This window comes from Oreochromis niloticus, linkage group LG3, assembly GCF_001858045.2.
Source record: "Oreochromis niloticus isolate F11D_XX linkage group LG3, O_niloticus_UMD_NMBU, whole genome shotgun sequence".
Lineage (NCBI taxonomy): Eukaryota > Metazoa > Chordata > Actinopteri > Cichliformes > Cichlidae > Oreochromis > Oreochromis niloticus.
This window is the reverse complement of record NC_031967.2, coordinates 79,333,559-79,345,550: the sequence shown is the minus strand read 5'-3', so window position 1 is coordinate 79,345,550 and position 11,992 is coordinate 79,333,559. Positions and strand designations below refer to the sequence as shown.

The 11,992-nt window shown below is 41.2% G+C and overlaps 1 protein-coding gene across 1 annotated transcript; it reads right to left on the bottom strand.

Moving 5' to 3' along the window:
- Window positions 1-4,818: 4,818 nt before the first annotated feature.
- Window positions 4,819-6,832, bottom strand: LOC102079903 (nuclear factor 7, brain-like). Its single transcript, XM_019356319.2, has 2 exons — window positions 6,701-6,832; window positions 4,819-6,599 (listed from the first exon to the last, which is right to left on the bottom strand). The coding sequence occupies exon 2, from the start codon at window positions 6,580-6,582 to the stop codon at window positions 5,194-5,196; it is 1,389 nt and encodes a 462-aa protein (XP_019211864.1). The 5' UTR covers window positions 6,583-6,599; window positions 6,701-6,832; the 3' UTR covers window positions 4,819-5,193.
- Window positions 6,833-11,992: the final 5,160 nt, after the last annotated feature.

The window sequence follows — 11,992 nt, the reverse complement described above, 5'->3', positions numbered from 1 at the left end:
ACAGAGTATGTGATCAGGGTTTGTCTCTTGAGACCAGCTGCTCTGGATCATCACCATCTTGTACACTCATCCAATTTCAGTGAATGGAGTCCTGTTTTTTTTCTTGGAGTTTCATCTACCAGCAATAACAAATAAATAAATACAAAATGAAAAACTGGTGGTAACAAAGCCAAAAAATAATATTAGTATTCGCTAAAATGTAAAATTTAAGTCATCCTAAACCTAAATCATGATCATCATTCAAATACGCCAGCAAAATGTTCCTGAGTTGTCTGCTCAGTACATTGGAGATGGCTGTAGCGCAGGAGCTGCGACAGACTGGTGACCTGTCCAGGGTGTGCCCTGCCTCTTGCCCTATGACAGCTGGGATAGGCTCCAGAACCCCCTGTGACCCCGAAAAGGATAAGCGGAAGCGAATGGATGGATGGAGCTCAGGAGGTTGGTGGTTGAATCCCTGGCCGCTCTGTCACTGATGCATCCTTCAGAGTGTGAATGTTAGAAGCACGTTAAACATGGTGGGGAAAAGTGGTTGTATAGATGTGTGGAATGAGGCATGCTGAGTGATCAGGTAGAGTGGAAACGATGCTGCATACGAACCAACCCATTTATTATTCTAATGTATTTTTATGGATCTTATTCTTTACAGTGTAGTTTATTAGAGATTTACATCATTAATTTATTACCGAGACTAAATAGAAATTAAAAGACAAAAAGTACATAAAATAAATATATTCATGTGTGAATGAAAAGAAATGTGTTAGAAACACAAACATATAAATTAAAATATCCGTGCAGTGACACATGATTCACAGTAATATGAGTATGAATGCAGCCTGTCCTGTACAGATGTGTTCATGTGTTCTGATTTAACAGCAGATTTCTCCACATATAGGACAAAGAAATTCCTGCCTCTGTAACAAAAAAGTGAACCATATATTTGTTTTGAATCTGAATATTTCATCTCTAAAACTACGAAGGGGGAAATTTACTGACATCATTGATAGTCACCTGGTAGTCTCATTCTGTCCTATCATTAATTTTATGGAAACATGTAAGTGAGAAAAGTCGTAGAACATTTAAAGTTGTCACTATGTTTCCTGTTTTGGTGGATTAATCATCATGTTGAGGATTCAGGACTCACCCTGGACAAGAAAGCCAGTCAGTGTCTTTTCTTCCTCAGAAGACTTAGAGACTTCCATCTGCCGCTGAGGGTGCTTAAGAACTTCTACTCCTGCGCTATCAAGAGCCTCCTGATGGTAAACATCTGCACCTGGTTTGGGAACAGCACCAAGCAGGACAGACAAGATCTGCAATGCTCGGCCGAACGCATCATCCGTTCTGATCTTCCTGACCTGCTGTCTTTCAACACTAAACGATGCAAGAAAAAAGCCAGGAAGATTATGATGGACCTCTACCATCCCAACAATGGACTCTTCTCACTGTTGAGGTCTGGGAAGCGCTTCAGCTGCCTTAGGTCCCATAGAACCAAGTCCACCAGAGCTTATCTTTATTATTTTACATGCTGTAGTGCCATTTTTGGGAACATTTTAAGTTGCTATACATCAATACAACCGTTATAGCTCAAATTTTAATAATATGTATACATTAAGTCCATAGTAACTACACAAATTGCAAAAAAAGTGCAATAAACTATAAAAAAGCGGGGGATTTATTTATTTATTTACATTTATTTCACTTGATGATTGAATTGAACTACTGAGAGTGACATGTTGAGCTGCAGAGGGTGTTTTGCAAACATCCTTACACATCATGACCAAATAGAATCAGAATAGAATGATATTTTTTCTGGGTCCGAACAGAATGTCCCAGATTTAGATAAAAAGTAGAAAATAGCAGGCTAAGAATTGCTAGATGATATTAATAATCATGGTTAGGTAAGGAAGGGAGGTGTTTTTTCTTTCTTTTTTCTCCAGGAAAGGAGCAGATGCTAGACGACGTCAGACGTGGATGGAGTGGAGGAGTCTGCAGTGGAGATGGCAGGACTGCCACGTCGCTTTCAAAAAGAAGATGGTCAATATAATACTTGTTATTGTTGTGGTAAAAAAAACCTGTATTGCCTGCTCACAGGGTCATTGTTTTTGCGCTGATTCACATCGAAGTCCAGCGCTGTAACTAATTTTAACCCTGAAGCAAATAAAATCTTTTTAAAGACAGTCACTCTCCTGTATTTCCTTTAGGAAACGATAACGTTTCCTAAAATAATAAAATAACATCTGATATCCCAGTAAGTAACATTCACCATGAAATAATCCTAAATGCAATGTTAAGATTACTAATGTGACATTGTTGCCTCAGTTCATGTGTTGTTGGCTTCTTGTTTTCCTTCTTCACCATTTGTTTTCCTGCCATCCAGCAGGTCTCTTCACTCACACCTTCTTCACACTGTCTGTCATCGCCATTGGCCATCTCAGTATCACCTTTACCCTGGATGCTGAACCCCTTATGGCTGGCCCTTATCCTTCACTGCTGTCCAGCAGCACGTATCATGGTTCCCCCTATGTGTCGTGATCTGTGGGACGCAGATCACGTTTAGCAAAGAGGACCGAAATGCTGAGAGACAGGACAAATCTAAAATCATGGTTTTTACTAAGGCTGATTGATAACCATAAAAAAAGAAATGCAAAAGGGCAGTAAGACTTTGATGTTTAGATTCCAAAGATTCCAAGGTGCGGTCAAATGTTGAAATCATGAGGTGAAAAGGTGGATAAGTTCAACTCAGAGTTTAAATGTTCAGTGGGTTTGAGGTCTGGTGACCGTGGAGAACAGTCAGCACTCCTTAGTCTTCAGTAGGGGTGGGTATCGTTTAGGTTTTATCCGATACCAGTACCAAACCGGTACTTTTGAAACGGTGCCGGTGCTTAAAGAATGGAGAACACACAATTTGTCCTAAAATGTCTCATTTTTAGCTGTTTTCTTTTTTTTTTTTTGTAAAAAGATAACAATGTTAGCCTTTTCTGCAGCTATAGGGCATATATGGTATCACTCTTGGCTGGAAGCAGTGCTTAAACAATGGAAAAAACACAAACTTTGTCCAAAAACCTCTCATGTTTAACTGTTTTCCACTTGTTCTTTGGTCATTTTAGCCCTTTTGGCCAGGGTGAAGGGAGTATCTGCCATCAAACAAGAAGACAGCCGCATGTAACTACCACGGTGTTTGCTAGTTCATCTTACACACAGATATATATCACAATGTCACCAGGAGACCGAGGCCCTGTACAGGCTCTTGGTAAATGCATTGAGGAAATTAATGACTGGCTGTGCCACAATTATCTCCAGCTAAACAAAAACAAAACTGAAGTAATAGTCTTTGGTGCCAAAGAAAAACGATTACAGGTCACCAGAGAACTTCAATCTATACACCTAAAAACCACAAACCAGGTGAGAAATTTGGGTGTAGTGATGGATGCAGACCTAAACTTAGAAAAACACATTAAGACAATAACAAAATCAGCTTACTATCACCTCAAGAATATTTCAAGGATAAAAGATCTGATGTCTCAACAGGACCTGGAAAAACTAGTCCATGCATTCATCTTCAGTAGGCTTGATTACTGTAACAGCATCTTTACAGGTCTACCTAAAAAATCAGTCAGACAACTACAGCTCATTCAGAACTCTGCTGCTCGAGTTCTCACTAAGACCAAAAAAGTGGACCACATCAGTCCAGCTCTGAGGTCTTTACACTGGCTGCCTGTCTGTCAGAGGATAGACTTTAAAGTTCTGATGCTGGTCTATAAAGCTCTGAATGGTTTAGGACCAAAATACATCAGTGACCTCCTGACCCAGTATGAACCTTCCAGATCTCTCAGGTCATCTGGATCCGGTCTTTTATCAGTTCCCAGAGTCAGAACCAGACACGGAGAAGCTGCATTCAGCTTTTATGCTCCATATCTCTGGAACAAACTCCCAGAAAGCCTCAGATCAGCTGAAACACTTAGTTTATTTAAATCCAGGTTGAAGACTCACCTGTTCTCTGCTGCTTTTGAATAAATCACCAAATCCACACTTTTAAGCTTAAATTCCAAAACTTACATTTTAACTACTGATTTTATCTACTGTTTTGTTTGTTTGTTTGTTTGTTTGTTTGTTTGTTTGCTTGTCTTAATCAATTTTAAATCATGCTTTTTATCTATTTTGTTTTTAATGTCTCTGTAAAGCACTTTGAATCACCTTGTTGTTGAATTGTGCTATATAAATAAATTTGCCTTGCCTTGCCTTGCCTTACATGCATTAATTTAATAATGTGGTTAGCGTACTCAACATAAATTACACACGAACAACATGAAGCTACTCACGCAGAGAAGAATGGCTGCTGCTGTCATCATCATCCGTCATCATTTCTGCTACACTGGCAGGGCTAGGGGCCAGGACTACTCTTCGGGTTTTTGGGGGATGCTAACTCCGGGTCCGATAACAGGCACCACACCCGCAGTAGATGTGCATGGTGTGAGGTCTTGCAGCAAGCTATCAAACACGGCGCATTTCTCGGCTTTAAAAAAATTTCATTTTTTGGCTCTTCACACATGTTCATTATATTCTGATGATCCTGGATGGAGACAAACTACAGATAAGTGTGTTCAGCCCAACTAGTTTATCTCATTACAGCAGTTTGATGTTTCCCTTTGAATCCCCCTGAAGATACTGACAGTGAAGCACGTACATAATACTCCAGCCTTTCAACTCTGAGCTTATTTAGTTCTATTAATACACTGAAATCTCATTTGTGTCATGAAGAAAGTCTTTAATCAAACAGAATTCAAATATCAGAAACATTTCATATATGGAGTTAAACATGAATCATTGTTTCAACAATATATTTATTGTTGTCATAAACAGACAAGAAGACAACAACAAACTGCTCCTCCCATTCAACACATGTCAGTCCATATCCCAGCAAACTAAATCATCTCCATTTACACACATCAAATAGAAACATGAATCACTTGTAATGATTAGAAACTTGATAGAATTTCAAATCTAGTTTGAGGAGTCATTCAGTGAGAAACAGTGAAATGATTTTCCCTGTGAAAAGGTGGACAGCAGAAACAGAAAGAAACAGTGAGAACTAAAAGAGAAACAAAGAGCTTTGGAACAACGAGGCAGCAGGAGGACAGCTGCAGTTTAACAGCTTCAATTCACTGACAGGAAACAACATTAGAAACATCATCATCCTCAACTCATCTGCTCCACTGACACTGACACCTTCAATGGCAACACCTTCACTTTACTATTAGTGCGAATGTATGGAAACATCCTGTGAGTGAAAGTGTGTGTGAAAGTGTGTATGTGTGTGTTAGTATCAGGATCAGAGAACGACAGCTTTCCTCTGTTCCAGTCCAGATTCACTCTGATCCTCTGGAGCTTCTTTACTGAGAGAGCAGTGAGAGGAGCTGATGGTGAGTGTTTGTAGTATTTACCTTCATAGAAAAACATTCTCCATAATCCAGACAGTATGCTTCCTTTCCTCTGCACAGACTCTGCTAATACACCCAGTACCCACCCTGTACTGTCTCCAAAATCAACATCCCAGCTGTGAGTCCCTGAGTTAAAGCCCTCAGAGCCCAGGACAAGGTAAGAACAATGAAACCTCTCTGGATTATCAGGAAGCTGCTGCCTCTCTCCTCCTCCTCTCACACTGGTCAGATCTTCAGACAGGATGAGGTATGGATCAGCAGTGTTTGGGTCCAGAATGAGAGGAGTGTAGGAGACCATGTCCTTCATGTTGTTCCAGATGTTGAAGGTCAGGTTGCCCAGGTGTTTGGCCTGGTCTATCAGAGCCCCTGAGGGCAGCTGTGGATCATCCAGCAGGGGGCAGCGCTGGACTCTTTCCACTGCAGCCTTGTAGTTGTGCAGGAATGAGACGTCTTCAGCTCTCAGCTCCTCCTCTGTGGCTCTGACTGAGTCTGAAAGAGCTGCTATCTCTCTGCTCAGAGCCTCCATCTTCTCCTTCATCATCCCACTCTTCTGCTCCTCTTCCTCCCTCAGTGCAGCCAGCCTGGCCTCCTCTTCCTCTGCTAGAAACTGGTGAAGCTTCTTAAACTGCTCCTTAATCTGCCTCTCTGTGTGTCGGGCCTGGACCTTAATGTGTTCTGCTGTTTGATCAAACTTCACTTGAACTCGTTTGCAAACCTTTAACTTCTTCTTTAAGGGCTCCAGAGTTTCCTGAAGTTTCTTCTTGTGTTGTTGTGCAGCTTCATCGATGGGTCTGAATCTGTGATTGGTGTGTTTTTCTGAGCCTCTGCAGACGACACACACTGGCTGCTGATGGTCCAGACAGAAGAGTTTGAGTTTCTCAGAGTGCAGACTGCAGAGAGCCTCTGAAGCTCTCTGATCTCTCTCCTGTAAGAACGACTCACACAGGTTCTTTAAAGCTCGGTTTAAAGGTGGTTCATCCTTTGAAGATCTTCTGTTACAAACTGGACACTCGTGTGTTGGTCTCTCTCTCCACCATCTCTTCAGACAGTCTTTACAGAAGCTGTGGCTACATGACAGAAGAACAGGATCTCTGAAGACCTCCTGACAGACCGGACAGCAGAGATCCTCCTCTGATCTGGAAGCCATTGAGTCTGTGAGTGAAGCTGAAAACAGCAGACAGGAAGTACAGTCAGTCCTGGCTCCCCTCCCTCCTCTACTACCTTCATTGAAACTTCCTTTGAGTCGTGTTTTTGCTCAAACTCACATTCAGTGTGTGGAGCGTCAGCAGCTTGAAGCAGCAGTGTTGGAGTTTTCCACTTTTCTCTCCTGTAGCTGGACTCACTCAGAGGAAGCTGCTAGTTTGGTTCTCAGTTATAACAACCAATGTTCCTGTAACTCAGGGTGTGTTTCAGTCCAAAGTTCAGACATCAGCCTGCCAGAAGCTGTAAAGGTTAATGATAAACAGCTTTTATATCATGTCACTTTCACAGGTCAGTGCATGAAAGCAGTGACGGAGCTGTTTACGGTCTTTTACAGTTTTCCAATGATCTCTCTATTAGTTTTTGTTTTCCTCCACGCTGGAAATTTGTAATATTTATTTGTGGTTTTATAAAAATATTAAAGAGCAGGTAGAACCAAAATGAGTGTGTGAACAGTGCAAAACATGCATGCTATAGTTTGAGTTGATTCCTCTGCTCTGGTTGTGGAAAAGTCACTGCATAACACTGAGTTTAGCATTGTGTTATTGACACTGATTCATCAGAATTCAGCAGCTGTTTCTCTCCTGTCCTGTACACTTTGTGCATGTTCGTGGATTTTCTTTTGCTGTTTTTTAAAACACAATTTTCACCATTTTGCATATTTTCTTGTTTCTGTTATTTACTAAGAAATCTTTCTGAGAAAACCAAATACTTCAGAGCTTTTTCCAAATTTCAGGAAGTGCAAATGTCATGTGATCCAAAAGACAAATCTGCACTGACAGGAAACACTTAGCTGATTGAGCAAAATGTGCCAACAAGGCCAGATGTTCAGCAGTTGTACCGCTGCATAACTTCAGCCCCACAGTAGCATCAACCATGGAGCCAACATCTGAGAAACAAAGCAGCATGCTGAATGTCTGAACCACGACAGGAAGTGCGACTCTTTGTAGACCTGTAATGGAATGTACATCAGTGAGTGCACATCATAATTCAATTTTGGTGACTTTTTTGGCCATTGAACTGAACAATATAAATAGTAAATAAATGTAAAGATAAGAAAAGAATAACAAATATGTACACATAAGAATATAGCAAAAATGTGTCTATATACATAAAAAAGATAAAACCTGGCAATAACAGCAGCAGAAAGTATGAAATTGCACTGCCCTACAAATACAGTTATAATGTGCCTTGCACATATATGTGGGGTGGGGGTGCAGCTTAGAGAGGTGTGGGTTATGAAGAGTTCAAGAGTCTGATGTCATGGGGAATCAAACTGTTGCAGAATCTGGTTGTTCATGACTTGATGCTGCAAAAACTCTTTTCTAGAGGGCAGCAGGGAGAACAGTGCATGGTGGGGTTGAGCCGAGTCTTTGAGGATGTTGCTGGTCAGCACAATCTCAATGGTACCTCGGTAGAAAGTAGAGAGGAAAGGAAGGGGAATGTGCTCTCTCATCATCCGGCACAGGAAGCGCACAGCGCTGAGCTTGTTTAACTAATGATGCTGCATTAAGTGACCAGTCTAGGCTCTCAGTTTTCTGATGCCGTTGACTACCTCCACAGCACTGATGTCAGTCATCACTGGAGAATGACTGGAGCTGTTTTGTCCTGAAGTCGATGATCATCTCCTTGGTCTACTTAACGTTCAGGATCAGGATCAGATTGTTAACACTGCACCAGTCCACCAATCGCTTCACCTCCTCTTTGTAGGTCAGGTCATTGTTGTCCCTAACGAGACTCACCACTGTTGTGTCATCTGCATACTTGATGATGTAATTAGAAACAAATGCATGGCAGATGCAGCCCTGAGGAGAGCCAAGCAAGATGGAGCTGGAGATGCTGTTTCTCACTTGTACTGACTGAGGTCAGTTGGTGCTCATACTCAGGGAGGGGGCTCAGGTGGAGAGCAGCTGAAATGGCATCCTCTGTAGAGTGGTCAGAGGAAAGTGGTTTGGCTGGTAAGCAAGTGAGGATATGATGTACTCCTTTACCAGTCTATTAATCACTTCATCATTATGGGGAGGCAGTCATTAAAACACATGAAAGTGGGCACTGGGATGATGGTGGCAGACTTAAAATATGATGGAACCACAGTCTGCTCCAGTGAGGTGTTAAAAATCCGTATGATTGTGTACCAGCTGGTTAGCACACTCCCTGAGTACCCGTTCTTGAATGTTGTCCGGGTCTGCTGTTTTTCACATATTCACTCTTTTCAGACATCTGCTATTTTGAGAGTCGGTGTTTTCTAATCCTGCTGAAGACTAGCTTTAATTGTAGGGTGTTATCTGTTGCAAATTTGCAGAAATATCTTTGTTGAGGAGGTGTGGGTTATTTTCACACAGTGGAGGAGCAGCCTTAGAAACTGTTATCACCTGACTCGCCTACCACGTGCGTGTGGTGTTACTAGGGTCACAGCAGGGCCGTGCAGAAATGTTTGAAGGAGCGAGTGCTCAAAGTTAAAAAGTGGCACATAGAGCCAGATCCTTTTATTTAGCAAATATATGATTAATAGTTAAATGTGATTGATGAGGGGCACAGGCAGGACTCCACATGCAGACACACATAAAAAAAATGCCTCAAAATTGCCTTTCTTCTGTGCACGTGTCAGCACAGAAGAAACTGAATCTTTCCAGCGTGGGCACTCTTTTTTGTTTTTATAGCACAGTTGACGTTTGCTCTCATTCTGGGGAAAAAATGTTTTAATGCCGGTTTGATTGAAGTCGCCTTCTACAATAAAAAATTACCTCTGGATGTGTGGCTTGCAACTCGATGATGGTCTGGTAAAGAACACTTGAGGCCTTCCTCATGTTTGCATTGGTAGCGTGTACACAACCATGATGATTGTGCTGGTAAATTCCATATGCAGGGAAAACCATCTGCATTTAACAGTGAGCAGCTCTATGTTAGGATAGCAATGAACTGAGACCTGTGTTATTACACCATCTGTTGTTATTATAAATACATGGGAATACAAAGGATTTACCACTAAGAGCTTGACTCCTAACCAAAATGTTATTACCACCTGCAGACAAACAGCATCATTGGGTATGGTCAGAACCATGGCACAGCAGTCTCACAACTCCTGTTTTGACGTAAGGTCGAGCTTTAGATGGTCCAGTTTATTTTCTAAAGAATGGACATTAGCAAGCAGGATCAATTGGAGCAGTGTTCTACGGGGATTAGCATTTAGCTTACCTGTTAGCCCACCCCTACAGCCCCTCTTATGCTTCCTGTTGCACCATTTCTGTCTCGTCCTATGTCGATTTGTATGGAGAGGGAGTGCCACTGCTCCCTTGGCCACAGGCTGTAGCAGTCCGAAGAGATGTAGCCGATTCCGAATCTAATGCTTGAGAACTGGTCAATGTTTATAATTCCAATAGGAACTGGGGATCGCACACAACTACTCGTACCTTCAGCCTGATTCTTTCAGTCACCACCCACAGCTCATGCAGTCACAAAATGAGCAGCAACAAGACTTTAAATGTATCTCGGGACTGGGTCTGCGACCCAGTGTTTTGTGTGCTTTAGTTTTATTCTTTGATTACTGTTATTTTCTCAGAGTTTCCTGGTTTATTTTGAAAGAGTCTTTTGTGTCACTGGTTGTATCCCAATTCAGAGGCTGCATCCTTCGGAAGACCCGGCCTTCGCGGTGTACGTGGGCCGGGTTCTTTGAAGACCGAGAAGGCCGGAAGTGCAAGGCTTGTGAAATGGGACGGTCTAGCCTCCGTCGCACTGTTCAGGTTGCCTAGTAACCATGATACTAACCACTGGAAATGTTTCATACAGCATTGTTTGACAGAAATGAAGGAGACATTTTTTTTTGTTCATCTGTTTGTTTTTATATGAGCTTTATTTGTTTCGTTGAGTATCTGAGGCTGAGACCAAACATGATTGTTGGGGCTTCATGTCTTTACTGAACAGTCATTTTAAGATTTGCCAGTAAATAATAATTAGCTAATCTTGTTCATGAGACTAAAGTCATCTCACTTTGTAAATATAATATGGCCAATATTACAGTTAGTATTTGTGGGGAATAGAAATATTTTCCTGCTATTATTTGCTGCTATTTTGATAATCATCATTACCGTTTCATGTTAATAGTGATGTTGCTTTCCCAGATGCATTCAGATGTTCAAATATATTGGTATTATATCAGTCTTTATTACAGGTTGTTATAACCACTTCAAATTGTGGAGTTGAATTTATAATTTAAAGGTTTTTGAATGTTTTGTATTCTTATACTGAAGTCTTCAGTGGGTGAGAAGCTGACTGCAGGGACAGGAAGTTACATGTGTTTGAAGTTGCAGGCTTCTGCAGAAGTGAAACTGAAACCAGAGTTTAACTGCAAGTTAAGAGCAGGGTGTTATTATGCATGTATCGTTGATTAACACACACACTTAGTTAGAGGGATCACTGATAGGGGAAAGTTCAAATTGTTTTGCTTGGGGTGGCTTTTAGACTATATTAGGAGGAGCAAACATATTGGCAGATCTGAGATCATCATTCGAGTGTGACATTTAGCCTAGAAATTACACAGAGTTCAGCTGTGTATGTGCACAGGCCTTGTGTCTGGCTAAGACGAGAGGTGTGAGGTTAGCTGGGGTGCAGACAGGTCATGACACATACTTAGCATACACTGCAGACACACATACACACCATAGTAGATCTATTTTGGTAGGGCAGAAGTGAAGATGTATTTTTGCTGCAAATGCAGAACTGTGCCGACGCACTTAGAGGAAGTGCAACAGATGTCCTAGGAGATAAAGCGACAGCGAAGACGAGCTGAGGGGAAGCACCGACCCGAAGACAATGTTCTTTAAAACTATGTTAAAGGTTGTTGACAGAACATTTGTGGTTTTGAGTTGACGTATGCTTTGTTTAAATCTGCCTAGCAACAGAAAAGGGGGCTGTACTATCTTAACCCTATAAAACTGTTGTCTGAATATGGTAAAGACAGTTCAACACTGATTGGGTTGTTGAACTCACACATGTGTTCATTAAAATGTCGTCTAATTGCACACTGGACCGGATCTGTGGTTATTTATGGATTCCTCTCTCAACATTGAACCCTAACATATTATATTAATGATTATTAGTTATCACAGCAGTGAACTTGAACTCTGTGTCAAATACTGGGCTTTGACACAGAGATTCAAGTTGCAGTTATTTATATTTCCTATCACCTTAAATCTTCAATCAAAGACAATTATCTTTGACAATGTATACATAGATGTTGTCACGGTTCTGGGTCATTCTGATCCAGCATTTTCAGTTTCTTATGTTTTTGATATTCTTCTGTATTATAATTTATGTTCTGATTCTTTAGCTATCCTGTGTTGATTACTATTATTCTATGT

What these genes read in the sequence shown, in the direction of transcription:
- LOC102079903 (XM_019356319.2), bottom strand. Translation starts at nt 6,582, where the DNA reads ATGGCTTCCAGATCAGAGGAGGATCTCTGCTGTCCGGTCTGTCAGGAG.